At 43.7% G+C, this 19,916-nt stretch overlaps 2 protein-coding genes across 9 annotated transcripts in view; one reads left to right on the top strand and one right to left on the bottom strand.

The window, feature by feature from the left end:
• Positions 1-1,915, top strand: part of LOC139537188 (acetyl-CoA carboxylase-like) — a 44,303-nt gene extending 42,388 nt beyond the window's left edge. For all 8 annotated transcript variants that reach the window (XM_071338215.1, XM_071338218.1, XM_071338219.1 and 5 more), the window contains one exon: positions 268-1,915. In XM_071338215.1, the coding sequence (XP_071194316.1) occupies positions 268-397 (130 nt within the window). In that variant the 3' untranslated portion in view covers positions 398-1,915. The remainder of the gene's footprint in view (positions 1-267) is intronic.
• A 799-nt stretch (positions 1,916-2,714) lies between these two features.
• aatf (apoptosis antagonizing transcription factor) lies at positions 2,715-18,589 on the bottom strand. The gene is made up of 12 exons (XM_071338225.1): positions 18,457-18,589; positions 17,581-17,763; positions 15,393-15,785; positions 14,757-14,894; positions 13,295-13,409; positions 12,920-13,118; positions 12,365-12,529; positions 11,130-11,213; positions 6,307-6,374; positions 6,121-6,201; positions 5,463-5,534; positions 2,715-3,074 (listed from the first exon to the last, which is right to left on the bottom strand). Exons 1-12 carry the CDS (start codon positions 18,539-18,541, stop codon positions 3,011-3,013), a joined length of 1,647 nt encoding a protein of 548 aa, XP_071194326.1. The 5' UTR covers positions 18,542-18,589; the 3' UTR covers positions 2,715-3,010.
• Between the last annotated feature and the right edge of the window lie 1,327 nt (positions 18,590-19,916).

A 19,916-nucleotide genomic window follows, 5' to 3' on the forward strand; every position in this document is an offset into this window, starting at 1 on the left:
TTCCATTTAGTAAGTACTCTCCCTGCTTGCTAGAAAATGGAGAACTGCCGTGGCATGTCACTGGAAACCTACCAGCCTTGAGATGGCCGGTATAAGTCTACTCAAAGCCTTGTATAGTACCATATGTTTATGCAGTGGGATATTTCCTGGTGTCAGGAAAGTGCAATGTCACTGATTCCCACAGAATCTATTTATTCCATGTACAGCCAAGTAAACAAAAGGTTACATCTCCTTAATCTCACTAGGGTTCTCTTCTCTCCTCCTTAGCCTGGTCCAAGCAAACCCTGAGGTTGCCATGGATTCCATTGTGCACATGACGCAGCACATCTCCCCTACACAGCGTGCTGAGGTGATCCGCATCCTGTCCACCATGGATGCCGCCCCGGCCGCCACCTAGAGGGCCTCCTCTCCCCAGCCTGGCCCCACTGTCTCAGGTGCAGTGGAACTGTGCCAGAAACTGGGGCTGGAGGAGCCAACATGGCAGCCCGCGGAGGCTGTGCTGTTACTGATGAAAATGTTGTCAATGATCCTGGAGGGAGGGGGGAGAGCTGAGACACAGGGCAATGGTTTTATTTATACGTCTGATGTCCAGGGTAATGCATTTATACGTCTTACAGAATGTGTTAGTTGTGATATCTATGTAAGTGCAAAAATGATAGACAAAGCCAAGACCAGAAACTATATAACTAGCATGAATGACGACAAGCTTGGGGACCACACAATTGGCCAAGGTGGAAGCAGCTCTTCATTTGCGATCATAATGAGCCTCTGTCCTATTGGACAGGAAAACATGCATTGAGTTTGAGTGTTTTGATGGCGATCTTGACAATAAAATTGCAGCAGATTGTTGGGAGGGTTTGAGGGTGGAGGGTTTACACACCTTTGCACGGCGCACTTAATTACTGATTAAACCCAGGGTAGGAGGTGGAGCATGGCATTGTGATGGGGATAGCGTGTCGTTCTGCCCTGGGCCTGGAGAGAAGAGCCCAGCAGGAGGCAAGAAGAGGGCCCTATTCAGACCCAACCACCCCACACTGGCCCTGGGGTGAGCCATTGGGCAGGCAGGCACACACTGATGTGGGTAGAATAGCAGCTGTCACCACCTCTCTGAATGCACCTTACTGTTCTATTACTTACATTAGGCTTCAGTTCAGCACAGCTTTTTCTATAGTATACTAGAAGACTGACACAAAAGCAAACACTAATGGTAATTGGTGCCATAATGGTTGAGAATTCCATTTTTCCCTCCCATGGGGTATATTTTTTAAGAAAATATGTAAAACATTTAGGTGACTAATTTATTAAATGGCAATCATGTTAGAGAACACTAGAATTATACATTCAGTATTACAAAAGGTGTGCTTTTAAAATGTTCTGTAAATTTGTTTATTTTGAAGTTACTTTTTAATTTGTGACGTACTTTACATATTGACTTTCCAAGGAGAAAATGGGTCGTCACTAGTTAGCATGGCTAAAACCTTGCCTGTTTTAACCACATGCCTAACCTTAAAGACCAAAAAGCTACGATATAGCCATTTTAACTTTGTCTGTGGTAACTAGTGACACAGAAAATGATAGTATTGTGTAAACTTGGTTATGCTCATTGAGGAACAGTGATAGATCCTGGATACTGTAGTTTCTTTATGGCAAAGTGATGGTGGCCTAGCTGCTGGAGAGCCTCAAATTTAACATAATATTTGATTCAATGTAAGGTAAAAATTGTATTTTGCCTAGATGAGAGGAAATGTAGGATGACTTCATGCACAGTGCTAGTCTTAAGTTCTATTTGTCTATTGCTGGTAGTCCTGTTACTAATGAGGTGATTGGTTGAATGAGAAAGGTGAATGTGTTTACTGTAGTGAACTCGAATTACCTCAGTTCAAAATTAATAAAATAAAGCTTACCTGGTTTGACAGATTTGTTTTGCTTTTTCAAGCGGAATGAAACGCGGCAAAAGCAAGATTGAGTTGGCATTTCAAACTCAACTGGAGTCACATTGCATTATTACAAAATGATTTACCATTAAAAGGATCATCCCAACACTGGAATTCTGCCAAATGCAGTGAGGAAAAAGTATACTTGGAGAGACATTTTACTGACTACTCCGAAATGATATTCTCTTCTCATGCATCAACCCACAGATGATCAGTGGCACTTTTTTTTTTCAAACTTCAACAGTCTTAAAAGAGATGAGACAGATCAAACAAATAGTGAGGGATCCATCTCATCCCTTTTGTTTTTTCCCCCCCCGTCTCACTTTCATATCGTCCCCTTGGCTCCGTCAACTCTATTACCATCCTACCAACAAATATGTAAGACAAATTGAGTTGCATACACCCAATACCCATCACAATTATGGGAGGCCCAATAAGAAAATGAGTCATTCGGTGGTATAATTGGAAATGTGCCTTGCCTGGTCTCTCCGGTCTCCCAGAGGGCTTTGCTCATTTGTGGAGGCACGCTAGGCTGGCTAATTCCAGCACTAATCACTGACAAACTGCAGCATCAGGCCCTTCCTACTCCTACTGGAGCAGAGAGAACAGGATTGTTTGGAGAAAGTTAGAGGAATTGCTTTATGCAGGTTTGGCATGGCTGCTTATTAGGCTGCAAGTGTTATCCCCCAAAAGTAAAAAAACAAACTCCACTACAATAAAACATTTAATCACCAACAAAATCTGCATTTGTTAATTTCTCCTCCAATAAGTCAGCAGGCATAAATCACCTTGGTATTTATTCACAGAAAGAGACATTTAAAAGGGGATAATAGAAACAAGTTGGCAAAAATGTAGTTTTTCCTGATAGTATCAAAATGTGTAGAGAAAGCAGTCTCTTCAAGCCTTTGAAGCAGAGTCCAAACCAGTCAGGTCCAGTCTGAACTAACCTCGAGACTGATACTGTCCATAAGCTTTTAGAGGAGCAGGACTGGACCAGAGGAAGAGGTATATTGTGTTTATCTCCTGGGTTCTGTCTGCCTTCTGTGCTGTCCACTCTCCTGCTCGCTCAGTGCATGTCACTCCCGCACCGCACTTTCAGCAAACGAGTTCTTCCCGAATAGTGAGCGATACAACTCAGTCCTACACAAACAACAAAAATCCAAGTTTAAACACTACTTTTTTTTTCAAGAACAATAATCATGGTAAAAGTATTATCAAACCTGGCTGTCACCAACAGACTGAACAGTTGAATGTGACTAAAGTGGAAATCAGTGGGTGAGAGAGGGATGGAGAGGGGGGAGAGAAAGAAAAGGGAGGATATGGGGGAGAGAAAGAAAGGGAGGAGAGGTTTCGATTCATCGGGAGAAGGAATAATTCCACATTCATGCGTCTCAACGACTTGACGGCACTTGAGAGACAATGCCAGTGACCCAGTTGCAGGATTCCAATTAGGGGGGTAATATGCAACAGTCCAGATGAGAGGAGAGACAAAGAGGGGTCTTTATGGAGCCCAGGGCCTTCTGATTACTGCGTGAACACAAGTGCCTGTCACTCTGTCTGGGGCTGGCCCGCCGATGACAAAGAGCAGACAAACACACAGCCAGGCAAGGATGGAATCAGAGGCCCCAGCTGCTCTGAACTGGACTGCCTTCCTGGAGACTCATCTCCCCTAACCAGCTCAGTCATTTCAATCAGTCAAATGTTCCAGTCCAAGTGGCTCTACTCAGACAGACAGATAAATACGGCCTAATTTTGAGACGGGGCTGGTTTAGTTTGTGTCCGACTATCTGCACATACAATTATTTTCTACATCCATAAAACATGTTCAGGGTATACATGCAAATGTACAGCAGGTGAAGCCTGTGTGTCTGTGCATTATGAAACAGACACTAGATGGCGGTATGTGATGTCTCAGTTAATTGTGTTGAGATTATTAAAAAGAGTCAAGGGAGTCAGTTGGCCTGCACTGGTCTTGTCTGAGTGCAGCCAGTCATGTTAAGACTGCTTGTGGGTCCACTTCAATGGGATAGGACAACAGCCAAAGCTCCCACACTGCACTGCTCCGTTTACTGCAGTGGACAACCATACCGATTAAAATCTATTACAAAACTGGGTCCACTACAGCATAACCAGTCAGTGCAGGTTCCCTGTTCCCGTGTTGAGTTAAAGAGGGGCCTTGTGTTGCTCTCAAGGGGCAGCCAGCCTGTATCCAGCCACAGGAGGGACTTAATCCGCAATCCCCATTTGAAATGCGCCACCAGGGTCAAGGAATACAATACACTCTGATCATCACCACGTAATGCATACATTCTCATTCTGCCTGAGCTCGGTAAACATCGGGTGGGGAATACTGAGGAGGACCGGGATGACGGGGGCAGAAAACCCAGGCTGATATAGGACTGACCGTCTCTGTGTGCGCAATGGACAGAAGACAAGAGACAACAAGGGAGCTGAAGTGTGTGTTGAAGGTGCAGCCTGCCTAAAAATGTAATATCCTATGTCACATGCCGATGCAGAAATGTGCCATGATGAATGTCTCAATACCTTCTAGAGGTCTTAAATGTGCCTGTCATGTATGCATGTATGTATGTGTGCGCACATGTATGTTGTCCCTGTGTGCCAGCCCCCCCCCTGACATTAACATTCATGGAGCCAGCGGAGCATGGCGGGCTGTGTCCGTAAAGCCAGCGCAGCGGTAGAGGAGAGCGAGGAGAGAGGGAGGAGGGGACGGGAGGTATAGAGGGTGAGGGGGGGTGGGCTGTGTTAGGGCATTCAATCCCAAAGGTCAGCCAGTGTGGCTCTCTGGGAAAGGTCAACGGCCAGCCTGATGCAACGGCCATACATCACCATTATTACTGTAGGCCATTGATTGCTATGGAAATGAGGTGGGAGGTACACGCGGCAGGGCTGGGGAAGGGCAGCCCATTGTGCAGTCATTACAGTGTTTAGAATGCCTGTCGTCTGTCGTCTCACAGCGACCACAACACACGGCCTCCGCTACTCCACCTGCAGTATATACTGGAAGAGGACAGATAAGAGGGAGAGAGGCAGAGGACGCGCCTAGCCATTTACTGTCCCCTCCGTCTCAGGTGTGCACTGAGAATCAATATGGGCCCACTAGCATGTGGAAACTGCGACACTCATTCTATGTCCTTTGTAAACTCACCTATAATAGGACAGTAAGCAGCCTACACATTACAACTGAAGAACCTGTTCATCTCATTTAGAAATCCCACCAACATTCACCGGCCAACTACAGAAGGTGGCAGATAATAGTACAGGGGGAACAATGCAGGTGTAAGAGCAGGCAAGCAAAGCAGGGCACAGGGATTTATGAGAGGGTAGCTGTCCAGGGGACAGTCATTTCAGTTGTATGGCTGTGACAGGAGAATAGAACACTGAGACCTGTGACTAACAGCCCCAAGATAAAGGAGGAGGTGATGGGTTGAAGAACAGGTCAATATTGCCATGCCGGTGGTGAAGTGCGCTGCCTTTACGCCTGTGATGCGTCAACAACAAGGTGCTCACCGTGCGCCATCATTCATGGAGGTGTGGTCGATGGGGGCCATGAAGTTCAACAGCTTACTGTGGACGTGGAACCTAGACAGACACACGAAAGCACACATACACAAACACCATCAGAAATAGAGCACACACACATTCAATTATGTAACTGTGGTTTGTCCATTAATACATGTGAGTGTGAGTGTTTGAGTCCATTTGTTTGTGCTGTGTGCCTGTGTGTAGAAGATAAACAGAGAAACAACGGGTACAAAAGGCCCCAAATAAAAGGCTGACCTTTCCACTTGGAATAAATGGAGAAAACAAACGCTGTAATTGCAATTCTTCCACCGGCAAATAGTTTTATATGTATAAATACAAATTATCAATTTGAGTCCTCAAATATTTAATCAGGCCACATGGAAATGTAATTTACATTAACAGAGGGGGACATTTTCTATAAAAAAGATAATTGAAATAACTGAAAGGACTATAGATAAACTGGCATTTAAACCAGCATCGGAGGAAGTGAAATGTATTAGGTATTTTCATAAATTCTGTCACTGGAGTCTCCCTGGAAAGAGAAATAAAGAGCGTGTTCTGCAGTGGACGGTAAAAACAGAAAAAACTGAAATATTCTAGTGAACCTGGATTTCTTCACCATTTCTCCGTTCCCTCCACTCACCTGACTTTGCGGCCCTTGCTGGCCTTGGTGTCCACTTTCTTCTTGATCTTACTGCGGAGCTTCTGAATGGCCAGCCATTGTCTACAAGAATAGGAGAGGCGAGGGCCCCGATCAGAAAAACCCTAGAGGGGTAACCCCACATCCTAGCACCACACAAACAGATGCATGTACACACACATCGCTCACCTGCCCATAGCCACCTGGTCGTTGGGGTCTGCAGCACTTGTCTTACGTTCAATAAGCTCTCGCAGAAGCTGAGATAAACAGAGTAAGGGGAGAGGAGGGAAAGAGCGCAGAGTGGGAGACTTAGTTTCGCGTTTCAAAACAGTATTTAGTTTCGTGTGTGTAGACATCTTTATCACCCCCGTTCATTCACCAGAGCACAGAGCTCTCCCTCTCTGTCCCAGCAGCAAATCCTTTCACTTAAATCGGAACCTCTTCATCAGTGTCAGCCCAGCAGCCAATCCCAGGACCCGGGCCCAGACCTCCCAGCCTCTGCCAGAATTAACCACTGCTGAGCATCAGCCTCAGTTAGCAGAGCAACAACATGCCAGGACCCCAGAGCATCATCATCACTGGACCTCACAGTACAACATCTTAATGAGCTGTGGTGGAGAGGACAGCTCTCATTCATCATACAGTCACACAATCCACACAGTCCCACAGTACAGGCAGTGGTTCCACTACTCATCCATGTTCCTTTGAGTTCCCCCCCACAGATAGTAACGCCATGTCATGACTAACTGGACCATTTTGTTTAAAATCAGCCACCATGCATCTCCCTGACCCCCATCAGAAGAGAGATAATCTTCATTAATGTCCCCAATTAAGCCCCCGGCTCTCCTCTGCTAGTATGGGGCTTGGTTTTTCTGTATGGCCAGCTTCCAGTCCCTGAGACAGGGGAACACTCAGTGTACACCCTAGTCACAGTGAAAAGATATTTACATACACCTTAGACAAATACATTTAAACTCCGTTTTTCACAATTCCTGACATTTAAACCTAGTAAAAATGCCCTGTCTTAGGTCAGTTAGGATCACCACTATTTTAAGAATGTGAAATGTCAGAATAATAGTAGAGAATTATGTATTTCATCCATCACATTCCCAGTGGGTCAGAAGTTTACATACACTCAATTAGTATTTGGTAGCATTGCCTTTAAATTGTTAACTTGTGTCAAACGTTTTGGGTAGCCTTTCACAAGCTTCCCACAATAAGTTGGGTGAATTTTGGCCCATTCCTCCTGACAGAGCTGGTGTAACTGAGTCAGGTTTGTAAGCCTCCTTGCTCGCACACGCTTTTTCAGTTCTGCCCACAAATTTTCTATGGGATTGAGGTCAGGGCTTTCTGATGGCCACTCCAATACCTAGACTTTGTTGTCCTTAAGCCATTTTGCCACAACTTTGGAAGTATGGTTGGGGTCATTGTCCATTTGGAAGACCCATTTGCAACCAAGCTTTAACGTCCTGACTGATGTCTTGAGATGTTGCTTCAATATATCCACAAATTTTCCTACCTCATGATGCCATCTATTTTGTGAAGTGCACCAATCCCTCCTGCAGCAAAGCACCCCCACAACATGATGCTGCCACCCCCATGCCTCACAGTTGGGATGGTGTTCTTTGGCTTGCAAGCCCTCCCCCTTTTTCCTCCACACGATGGTCATTACGGCCAAACAATTCTATTTTTGTTTCATCAGACCTCAGAAAAGTACAATATTTGTCGCCATTTGCAGTTGCAAACCATAGTCTGGCTTTATGGCGGTTTTGGAGCAGTGGTTTCTTCCTTGTTGATCGGCCTTTCAGGATATGTCGACATAGGACTTGTTTTACTGTGGATATAGATACTTTTGTACCTGTTTCCTCCAGCATCTTCACAAGGTCCTTTGCTGTTGTTCTGGGATTGATTTGCACTTTTCGCACCAAAGCATGTTCATCTATAGGAGACAGAAGGCGTCTCCTTCCTGAGCGGTATGACGGCTGCGTGGTCCCATGGTTTTAGAACTTGCGTACTATTGTTTGTACAGATGAATGTGGTACCTTCAGGCGTTTGGAAATTGCTCCCAAGGATGAACCAGATGTTTTTTTCTGAGGTCTTGGCTGATTTCTTTTGATTTTCCCATGATGTCAAGCAAAGAGGCACTGAGTTTAAAGGTAGGCCTTGAAATACATCCACAGGTACACCTCCAATTGACTCAAATGATGTCAATTAGCCTATCAGAAGCTTCTAAAGCCATGACATCATTTTCTGGAATTTTCCAAGCTGTTTAAAGGCACAGTCAACTTAGTGTATGTAAACTTCTGACCCACTGAAATTGTGATACAGTGATTTATAAGTGAAATAATCTGTCTGTAAACAATTGTTGGAAATATTACTTGTGTCATTCACAAAGTAGATGTCCTAACCGACTTGCCAAAACTACAGTTTGTTAAGAAATTTGTGGAGTGGTTGAGAAACGTGTTTTACTGACTCCAACCTAAGTGTATGTAAACTTCCGACTTCAACTGTGTACATATACACACACGTCAAAAGTTTTAGAACACCTACTTATTCAACGGTTTTTAATATTTTACTATTTTCTACATTGTAGAATAATAGTGAAGACATCAAAACTATGAAATAACACATATGGAATCATGTAGTAACCAAAAAAATTGTTAAACAAAATAAATATATTTGAGATTTGAGATTCTTTAAATAGCCACCCTTTGCCTTGATGACAGCTTTGCACACTCTTGGCATTCTCTCAACCACCTTCAAGAGGTAGTCACCTGGAATGCATTTCTTAAGTTTGAGCCAACCAGTTGTGTTGTGACAGAGGTAGAGGTGGTATACAGAAGAGGTGGTATACAGAAGACAGCCCTATTTGGTAAAAGATCAAGTCCATATTATAGCAAGAACAGCTCAAATAAGCAAAAAGAAATGATAGTCCATCATTACTTTAAGGCATGGTCAGTCAATCTGGAAAATGTTAATCAAGTGCAGTCGCAAAAACCATCAAGCACTATGAAACTGGCTCTCATGAGGACCGCCACAGGAAAGGAAGACCCGGAGTTACCTCTGCTGCAGAGGATAAGTTCATTAGAGTTACCAGCCTCAAATTGCAGCCCAAATAAATGCTTCAGAGTTCAAGTAACAGACACACCTCAACATCAACTGTTCAGAGGAAACTGCATGAATCAGGCCTTTATGGTCAAATTTCTGTAAAGAAATCACTACTAAAGGAACCCAATAAGAAGAGGAGACTTGCTTGGGCCAAGAAACACGAGCAATGGACATTAGACCGGCGGAAATCTGTCCTTTGGTCTGATGAGTCCAAATTTGAGATTTTTGGTTCTAACCGCTGTGTCTTTGTGAAACGAAGAGTAGGTGAAAGGATGATCTCGGCATGTGTGGTTTCCACCGTGAAGCACGGAGGAGGTAGTGTGATGGTGTGGGGGTGCTTTGCTGGTGACACTGATTTATTTAGAATTCAAGGCACACAACCAGCATAGCTACCACATCATTCTGCAGCGATACGCCATCCCATCTGGTTTGCGCTTAGTGGGACTATCATTTGTTTTTCAACAGGACAATGACCCAACAGACCTCCGGGCTGTGTAAGGTCTATTTGACCAATAAGGAGAGTCATGGAGTGCCGCATCAGATGACCTGGCCTCCACAATCAACCAATTGAGATGGTGTGGGATGAGTTGGACTACAGAGTGAAGGAAAAGCGGCCAACAAGTGCTCAGCATATGTGGGAACTCCTTCAAGACTGTTAGAAAAGCATTCCATGCCAAGAGTGCGCAAAGCTGTCATCAAGGCAAAGGGTGGCTATTTGAAGAATCTCAAATATATTTTGATTTGTTTAACACTTTTTTGGTTACTACATGATTCCTTACGTGTTATTTCAGTTTTGATGTCTTCACTATTATTCTACAATGTAGAAAATACCAAAATAATTAAGAAAAACCCTTGACTGAGTAGGTGTCCCAACTTTTGACTGGTACTGTATATTTAAGCAATAAGGTACGAGGCGGTGTTGTATATGGCCAATATACCATGGCTAAGGGCCGTTCTTGTGCGCAACACGGAGCTCCTGGATACCGCCCTTAACCGTGGTATATTGCCCATATACCACAAATCTCCGAGGTGCCTTATTGCTTTTATAAACTGGTTACCAACGTAATTAGAACAGTAAAAATAAATGATTTGTCATATCCGTGGTATGCGGTCTGATCTACCACGGCTGTCAGCCAATCAGCATTCAGGGCTCGAACCACCCAGTTTTTAATACATCTTGTTTCCTCATCCTTGGTCAGGACATAGGTTAGGAATATGCATATCTTGCAGTTCCTTAGTGAATGTAACTGTTAAAGCTCCATTGGCGCTACATAATGACTCTAATCCAGTGTGAGTGATTGCTCTGTTCACAGATATGGTTAATGACTACGCCTCCGTTGTACTGAGCAGTGTGGAGAGTCCTTATACAGGAGTCAGCATCACACAGACAGACAGACAGACACACACACACACAATGGTGATTTATGGCATGCACAAAGTTGCTGACTAAAAAAAGTTTAGGTAAATGCAAACATCAGTCCAGCTCCTGCCGTGAGAGGTTAGCCACATTAGAATGCAGGTATTACTGGAGCATGACTGGAGCATGGAGGGCTAAGTCCCACCGGGAACGGCTCCGAGCTGCACTTCGGGAGCCTTCGTGCTGGGGAGACTAAGCGGACGGGGCGGTGTCCTCTGAAGGACAAAACTACAATAACAAGGGCGGTCCCTGTGCTTCACCCCACACAACGTAGTGCCACCCTATAGCTTGGAGTATCGTGGCAAGCCAGACTCACAACACCATGTGTAGAGGTGCACTTTACCAAGATCACAGCAGGTCGAATTCTGATGCTGCCTATCTCCTGCACAATAGTCTCTGTCCACTTTAATAAGACAATAAAACATTTTAGGAATGGTTCAGTCCTTGAGTGTAGGAGAATGTTTCATGCAGAAGGGCTGATAATTACCTGGTGATAGAAATCATCATCATCAAAGATCTCCTCGTCCAGGTCTTTCAGATGCGTATTGGCTTTCAGCACCTGCTCTGTCCCCTAAGAGAGAAACAGAGGAGATAAGAGAGAGCAAAGGGATGAGAGAGAGAGGGGGAGGATGGGTGAGAGCCAGGGAGAGGGGGGGGGGGGGAGAAAGCTCTCTGTCATGTAGCGTTGTGCAGGAGGTGAAGCCATAAACTCCAGATGTAACACCCCAGATAAACAGGCTGCTCTCCAGATAAAGTGGCACCTCTGGAGGAGGGAGAGGGATGGCTGAGCCGCGCGGGGCCCTAATCTAAAACTGCTGAAACAACCCCTCTCTCTCCCGTAATATATTAACCAACCTGCAAATGCTCCTCGCTTTGAATCATTTTGGGCCGCGACACTGCCTACATTTCAGGTTAGTATAGTTCAGTTGCTGGCTAGATTCAATTAAGATACAGAGATAAATGTATCCCACTCAGTTAATGCTGTAACAGCTTAATACAATTAGCTGGAAGGAATCTGACTGAGGGGGGTATCATGGTGACAGACTCCACCAACCAGAGCAGCAACCTGAACTATAGAGCTTCTTGTACAGTTGACCCAAGGGGGATGTGTTCTCGCTAGTACGGATACCAGCAGTCAAAAGAACGACACTTGGCTACATACACTATCTGGTTGCCTTCGCAACATGTTTTTAAAAATATATATATATTTTACCGCTATTTTACCCGGTAAGTTGACTGAGAACACGTTCTCATTTACAGCAACGACCTGGGGAATAGTTAGTGGAGAGGAGGGGGATGAATGAGCCAATTGTAAGCTGGGGATGATTCGGTGACCGTGATGGTATGAGGGCCAGATTGGGAATTTAGCCAGGACACCAGGGTTAACACCCCTACTCTTACGATAAGTGCCAAGGGATCTGTAATGACCTCAGAGAGTCAGGACATCCATTTAACGTCCCACCCGAAAGACGGCACCCTACACAGGGCAATGTCCCCAATCACTGCCCTGGGGCATTGGGATATTTTTTAGACCAGAGGAAAGAGTGCCTCCTGCTGGCCCAGCAACACCACTTCCAGCAGCATGTGGTCTCCCATCCAGGGACTGACCAGGATCAACCCTGCTTAGCTTCAGAAGCAAACCAGCAGTGGGATGCAGGGTGGTATGCTGCTGGCAAATGTTACCTATCCTACATAACCCTCCCTCCTCCACTCCAGTCTCACCTCTCCCTCTGCAGTGGTGGTCTCAGGTACAGGGGCAGTGGCCTCTAGCTTGCCCAGGACTCTATACTCAGAGCGTCTGGTCTGGGTGCGTCTCAACAGCCTGTCCTTGTCCATTAGCACCTGTTCCACCTGGATCAGGATGTTTCTGTCAAATGCCCCAAAACCCTGAGAGAAGAGAAGAAGAGTCAGAAACAAGACCGTAACACAGTTACAACATCACCACCCTATGCAGAAAAAGGAAGAGCATTCGATTATTCCTAATGCAGTATGTCTAGTGAAAACACCGGAACAATGAAGGGGAAAAAATGACAATATGAAGCCTGGTTTTTAATTGGCATGTTAGCCCTTGGTTTATGAGAGCTATGAAATTTGAGTGCTGAAGTGTGCTTAGGGACGGATGGTGCCATTATGCACAGTGCATGCAGATGGAGAACACACACACACTGCAGTGCAGACTGGTTAGGTGATAAGAGCTAAGCTCTGTGCAGCTGGTGCATGTGGACGTGTGTCCTTGCTTGGTGCAGATGAGTGTGTGTGTGGGGGGCGGAGAGGGACCTTGCTGCTCTTTCCCATGGTCAGCTGGGTCTTGTCGTGCCATTTTTGCAGCGTGGCATCGCGGTATGGCTGGAAGTCAGCGAAGCGCTTGGCCATGAAGTCTGGGTACTCTGCCATCTCCAGCTTCCGTTTGGGATGACCTGTCGGTTCCACTGCTTCCTTCAATTCCTCTTCATCATCACTGTGAATCTCCTCCTCACTATATTACAGAACAACAACATAATACTCAACCATCAATTCTAAAGCCATAAGGAGGCTGAATTCAAGGGCATTTCAGAGAAATGTTGCATCCTATTCACGTTAATCAGGACAGTGTTTCATGTGGCAGAGCACTTCATGTTCCGTCTGTGGACGTGGAGGAGAGGCCGTGCTGACCTGTGCGCTCCCCAGGTGTTGCCCAGGGAGATGGGCCTGGTGTCTGGGTTCTGATGGAGCAGCTGGTCCTGTAGCTCCAGTAGAGACCTCTGGAGAGCCTTCAGGGCTTTGTGACCTTACAGAACATCATAGAGAGAACATGCTGACAGGACCTTATAAACTAACAGAGCGATATGGGAACCAAGAGGGTAGAGTGAAGCAGACATGTTATGAACATAGTGTGGTCTGAGGTAAAGTTTACATTGGTCTTTATGAATTTGGGAAGCATCAGTTAACTGTGAAAGTCAATTCCTCAATATTAGCCTCAAAAATGTGTAGAAATACACTGAAGTTATGCCACATAACAATAGAAAATATGCCACATAACTTCACTTGTCCAACAAATCTATAAAGTATTGCCCCCAAGCAGGACTGATTAAAATCTTTTGGAGCAGTTCCGCCTCAGCTTTTGTTAGTCCACATCTTGTCAACATCCACTAAAACAAATTTTCGAGACTTTGCCCTCCAAATCATAGGGCGTAGGAAAAGAAAGGAGGTGGGGAACACTTATGATTCTGTCCTCTTCAACTTTAATCAAAAGTACACTGGCACGCCAGAGCCCCCTCCCTCCCTTTCATAATAATGGGCCGCTAAAAATTCAGGAGGCAGGATCCACATCAATCACTCGCCAGATTTGAGTCCAATGCAATAAATATGTAAATGAGGAGAAGCCAGTGTCTCGTAGCTTTGAGATCAGCGCGTGAAGGGAAAAAAAAGGAAAAACTGTATTAATTGCCCGTGGCCAGCGGAATCCTACTACTGTAGGCATTGATTATAAAATTGTATGAGTGATTTGAGGGAGGTGGAATACCACCATGCCTTGAGCAAAAAATAGTATTAGAAGAATCAGGCCAAATCGGTCAGGTTTAAACAATAATGAGAGAAAGGAAAACTAGCTTTCACATATGATTCCACTGTGGAAACCAGAAGGATTAAGATATTTCTTACAGCAAAAGAGTGGAAATGTTATTTTGTTATGGCAATCTTCTTGTAGAAATGTTCTCACGGACAGCCTAGCCTATTACTAGACAAATAGTTGGAATTATTTTCTACCCACTAATTACTACAACCATAACACTAGCACCAACCTTGTCCATTATGATTAAAAATTCATGTTTCAAATGCCATTGCATTTAAAGTAACTTATTTTACGCACTCATGATCATTGCATATGCAGGCAAGCGATACAAATGTTCTACATTGTGTCTGGGAGATAACATGTCTAGACAAAACATTCAGTATTATGCCCACATCATTTACAGGGTTGTAAACTTTATTTGTAATGCATGTTATTGTCCTTTGCCATTTACTTTTTATTCAATTTTCCCCTGGAGAACAATAAAGTTAAATTCATTTCATATTGGTGATAGCTGTAAAATAAAAATGTAATGTTTAAAATGCAAGCAGAAACAAAAGCACTCACTATTCTTCAACGCTCCAGCAAACTCTGCTCCGCCCCTCTTCTTGAACTCTGGGAAGGTATGTGGTTGTGGCAGCTTATTGGCTGTCAGAAGAACTTTCTGCATTTTAATTCGCCCCTCAAGTAGCTGGTCCCAAAGAGCTGTGGAGATTTAATAAAATAAATGACATGGTTGTCTACTGAGAAAAGGAGGTGATAAAATGTGCTTAAAGGTATAGTTTACCTTGACTTGTCAAGAGTTCCAGTGGTGTTGGATAGTCATAGCCAGCTATCTAACATAGCATCCCTCTGTTTGAGCCAGGTGTTTGAATAGGCAAAACTAGCTCATGGTGAGAACCATGAGCCTCCTAGGTTTTGTAGTGATGTCAATGTACCCAGAGGAGGACTGAAGCTAGCTGTCCTCCGGCTATACCATGGTGCTACCCTACAGAGTGCTGCTGAGGCTACTCTAGACTTTTTTGCAACATAGTGTGTTTTAATCAATTATTTGGTGACATGTGAATATATTTAGTATAGTTTAATCTAAAAAGGATAACTTGAATGTTTTACTATTTTTATTTTTTTATGAAATTCACTGAGGATGGTCCTCCCCTTCCTCCTCTGAGGAGCCTTCACTGGCCTATAATCACAAATACATACCAAGTTGATCTTTCACAGCTTTCCCTTTCTCCACCTCTTCATCCACTTTCTCTTTAGAGAATGTCATCACAGCTCCCACATCGTCAGCTTCAATCTCCTCCTCTTCACTCTCTCCATCCTCATCACCACTTTCTTCATCATCATCATCATCTTCGCTCTCTCCAAGATCATCCATTCCCTCTGTTAGCTTATGGAAGTCTGTCACTGAGGGAAGTGTGATGTCAGTCTCCTTCAGCTTAGACACCAAGCTTTTCATTTTAGCGATGTCATTCTCAATCTCTTCATCATCGTCATCATCTCCATCTTCAGCCTCTCCATCCTCCAGATCAACATCGTCATTATCTTCCTCCTCCTCCTCTTCGTTTTCATCATCATCATCGTCATCATCCTCTCCTAAAAAGCCACATTAAATTTGAATGACAACACCAGGATTCAATTTTAGATTTGAAGTAAACTAAGAAGGAAAAAAATGTAGCAATTCTAACTAATGCAGGCAGATAAGGTTGTAGATGGCCTTCCACTCAGCACCTGAATAACAGTACGGATGCCGTGTACACAACATCCTAAATGCTGTAATCAGTTGTCTTCAAGGTTTAAATTGATTGCTGCATGGCCCCGTGTTTGACTTGCAAATCTCTGCCTTAATCAAGGCATTTTGTTTGGATAAACAGCGATTAGCTTGATTAAAAACAAAGCTATTCCTCCACTGAATAACCCAAAAAAACAGACCACTAGTAGATGTAGGCCTAAGCTATTATACGGTAATAAAATGTCTACACTTGATATGACCATGCACAGCTGAGCATAGAATAGAACTGGACTTGATTCAATTGTAAATAAGAAACCTACATCATTCCATTAAAGCTATGGTCTCCTGTTCGCCAGCAATTTGCCTTGTGGTACTAATCTAGGAGACATTACAACATTATAGAGTCCAGTGTGGCATGAGGCACATTTATTTCTATACTGAACAAAAATATAAAACGCAAGTTGGTCCCATGTTAAATGAGCTGACATAAAAGATCCCCGAAAATGTTCCATACGCACACAAAAAGCGTATCTCTCTCAAAATGTTGTGCACAAATTTGTTTACGTCCCTGTTAGTGAGGATTTCTCCTTTGCCAAGATAATCCATCCGCCTAACAGGTGTGGCATATCAAGAAGCTTATTAAACAGCATGATCATTGCACAAGTGCACATTGTGCTGGGGACAAAAGGCCACTAACGTGTGCAGTTTTTTTCACACAACACAAAAGCACAGATGTTTCAAGTTGAGGGAGCGTGCAATTGGCATGCTGACTGCAGGAATGTCCACCAGAGCTGTTGCCAGAGAATTTAATGTTAATTTCTCTACCATAAGCTGCCACCAATGCCGTTTTAGAGAATTTGGCTGTACTTCTAACCGGCCTCACAACCACAGACCACATGTAACCACGGCAGCCCAGGACCTCGACATCCGGCTTCTTAACCTGCGGGATCGTCTGAGACCAGCCACCCGGACAGCTGATGAAACTGTGGAGTATCTCTGTCTGTAATAAAGCACTTTTGTGGGGAAAAACTCATTCTGATTGGCTGGGACTGGATCCCAAGTGGGTGGGCGCGGCTCCCAAGTGGGTGGGCCTATGCCCTCCCAGACCCGCCCATGGCTGCACCCCTGCACAGTCATGTGAAATCCATAGATTTGAGCCTATTGAATTTATTTCAACTGACTGATTTCCTTATATGAACTGTAACTCAGTAAAATCGTTAATTGTTGCATGTTGAGTTTATATTTTTGTTCAGTATCGTTCATTTTGAACCAAATGGTGGTCAGTTACATATTGTAAAAGTGCCCCTTACAGAACCACAAGAGGGCAGAATTTTACAAGTGACCATTTTCAAATGCAGTGACAATAAATAAATACACCCTACCTTCCCCCATCCTAAAAGGTAATCATGTATCTGATTGACTAAGTAAAATGAATGTTACTACCCTATTGCTTCTTCCAAGCCAACTTTGTCAGATCGACAATTGGGCTAATTCCATGGATAGAAGGAAAAAGGGATGCATTTCAAGTACCCAAACCACAGCTCTCTGTCAACTTTCTTGACAGGTTCTTTATTTATTTTCACCCATGGTCAGCTGCATTGACTATCCTACATATATGTTTAACATTATTATAAATTACACATTCATGTTCGTACTCACCAGACCCTTCCATCTCCTTCAGCAGGTTTTTACGAGATATTGCCTTGCCCAGGTACCGTTTGTCTGTCTCTTCCAGCAGAGTGATAGCTTTCTTCCGGAGCCCACTCAAGGTAACCACAGCTTCTTCATCATCATCATCATCATCACCCTCATCAAACGCTTCTACCACCTTGGCTTTCGTCTCTGGAAGGAATCAAAACAGTCAGATTGAATGACCAAGAGACAAGTGCCCATAGTCTTATCTGATCAATATACAAAGTGGCTGGCAAGTTATCAGAGCCAGCATGTTAGAGATAGGCTAACTCAGACGACTTGTCTTTAAGAGAAAGACAAGTCAAGTTGAATAACTATGACAGGATAAAGCACCTCTCCATAATGTCATGTTCATGTGTATATTGACCCGCAGCCAGGGTGAGAATACTAATCACAACATCAAGCATAATTGCTAGCAATGAATATGAGGTTTAGAGAGAGCGATAAGAATATTAGCTAGCTAGTAACAGCCAACGTGTCGTGAAAAAAATCAACATAACTAGCTAGCAGCAACAGTAGTTGCTAGCAGGATCAGCTATTAGAATGGCGCAGTGCAGTGGCTCCCGTCCTACATTCATTGTGCTCTGTTTGAACCTTCAACAAACACATGGCTATGTGGACGGTTACCAGTTTACACGGTGGTCATCAGAACAGGTTATGGAGAGGTTTTTGGTAAATTTGTGATTTCAGTGTGCTAGCTTGCTTGCTAACTGTCTAGCTTGCATGCAGTTGCCACGCGCCTACCTGGCGTGTGTGTAATGACTTTATACATAAAAACGGAAACATTGTCTTCAAATCGAAAGCAAAATATACCTGTTAAACATGACAAACAGTGCAATATACCTTCATCGTGATCGTCCTCTGGATCTGTGAACTTGGGCAAAGGATTTAATAAATCCTCGAGCTGTTGTGATATGTGGCCAGCCATCGTTCAATGTACTCACTCACAACTCACACATGTTACGCTTACGTCATCAAGACGCGACTCACAGATAGAAATAGAATAATAGAACTGCTACAGCGCAACTTCAATCAGGCAGAGGTTGTTTTTTAGCCTACGCAATATGGATTACTGAAATAATTAAGATAATGCAGTGTGGATGACTAATATCCGACTTAATTGTAGTTAAACACCGTAAACCCTGTAGGTAAAGTATAACATCTACTAAATGGTAAATACATAATCGACTTTCTATATGTTGAGGTAGGCCTACTTCTATAATTACAGTGCCGCCGCCGCCACAGGGTTGTGACTGACAATATTTGCTGTCAATTCATACATGTAGGACCTAATTATCATGTTAAAAATGTAAATACTGCATTTGGTGCATTTGAGAAACAATCAAAATAGATATCACAGTTTCTTAATTTACAGTAGCCTACAACTTCCGTAATGCAAGGCATCTCTACAAACCCAGATGCTGCTTATTGAGTCCTGTATCTTCTCAAACGATCTGATGTCAATTTACCTGTTGATGGAGAGCTGAGCAGCAGCGGAGATGTCGATGTGGCCCTCTGTGTACTGTAGTCTAATCAGTGAGTGGATTATGGCCCACTGGGCACACTGGTTGAATCAACGTTGTTTCCACATTGAATAGAAGTTGAATTGACGTCTGTGCCCAGTGGACTAGGTCTACTGGGCTTTTTATTCAGGAAAAAATATAGTTTTTTATTTCAAGAAAGAAAATACATTGTTGCAACCACATGTTTTACATTATTGGACTATGGTGATATTCTGTACATGAATCCCCGGACGCTGAAAACGTGGATGTCGATTAAGGCAGCCCCACGCAACTCTCTGATTCAGAGGGGTTGGGTTAAATGCGGAAAACACATTTCAGTTGAAGGCATTCAGTTGTACAACTGACTAGGTATCTCCCTTTCTTACCTGCACACACTAGACACACTTTACCATGTGTAACCAACAATTGGGCTTGTTCGAAATTGCAGCCAACAGTGTAGGCAGCTGCCGACTGACTTATCTTCAAAGAACATTGCATCATAAATAACTACTCATTATTAGTTGTAGATCAGTGTGTCAATCACAATTTACCCATGATACATTACAGTTTTGATGCTCTCGAATATGGCCAATTCCTCTTAAACATCACTATACCTTATATCAGTTAGCAGGATAGCCATCCTTAAAGGGGATGTGCAGTCAATAACGTGATTTCCTGTTTTTTAATGATATTTCCACACTATAAGGTTGAAATAACCCACTGAAATTGAGAAAATTAGGATAATGCCCTTTTTGTGTAAGAGCTGTTCAGATGGGATGGAACTTTTGGCCCACATCATGA

The sequence above is a fragment of the Salvelinus alpinus genome, chromosome 13, assembly GCF_045679555.1.
Source record: "Salvelinus alpinus chromosome 13, SLU_Salpinus.1, whole genome shotgun sequence".
In the NCBI taxonomy this organism is placed as follows: Eukaryota; Metazoa; Chordata; class Actinopteri; order Salmoniformes; family Salmonidae; genus Salvelinus; species Salvelinus alpinus.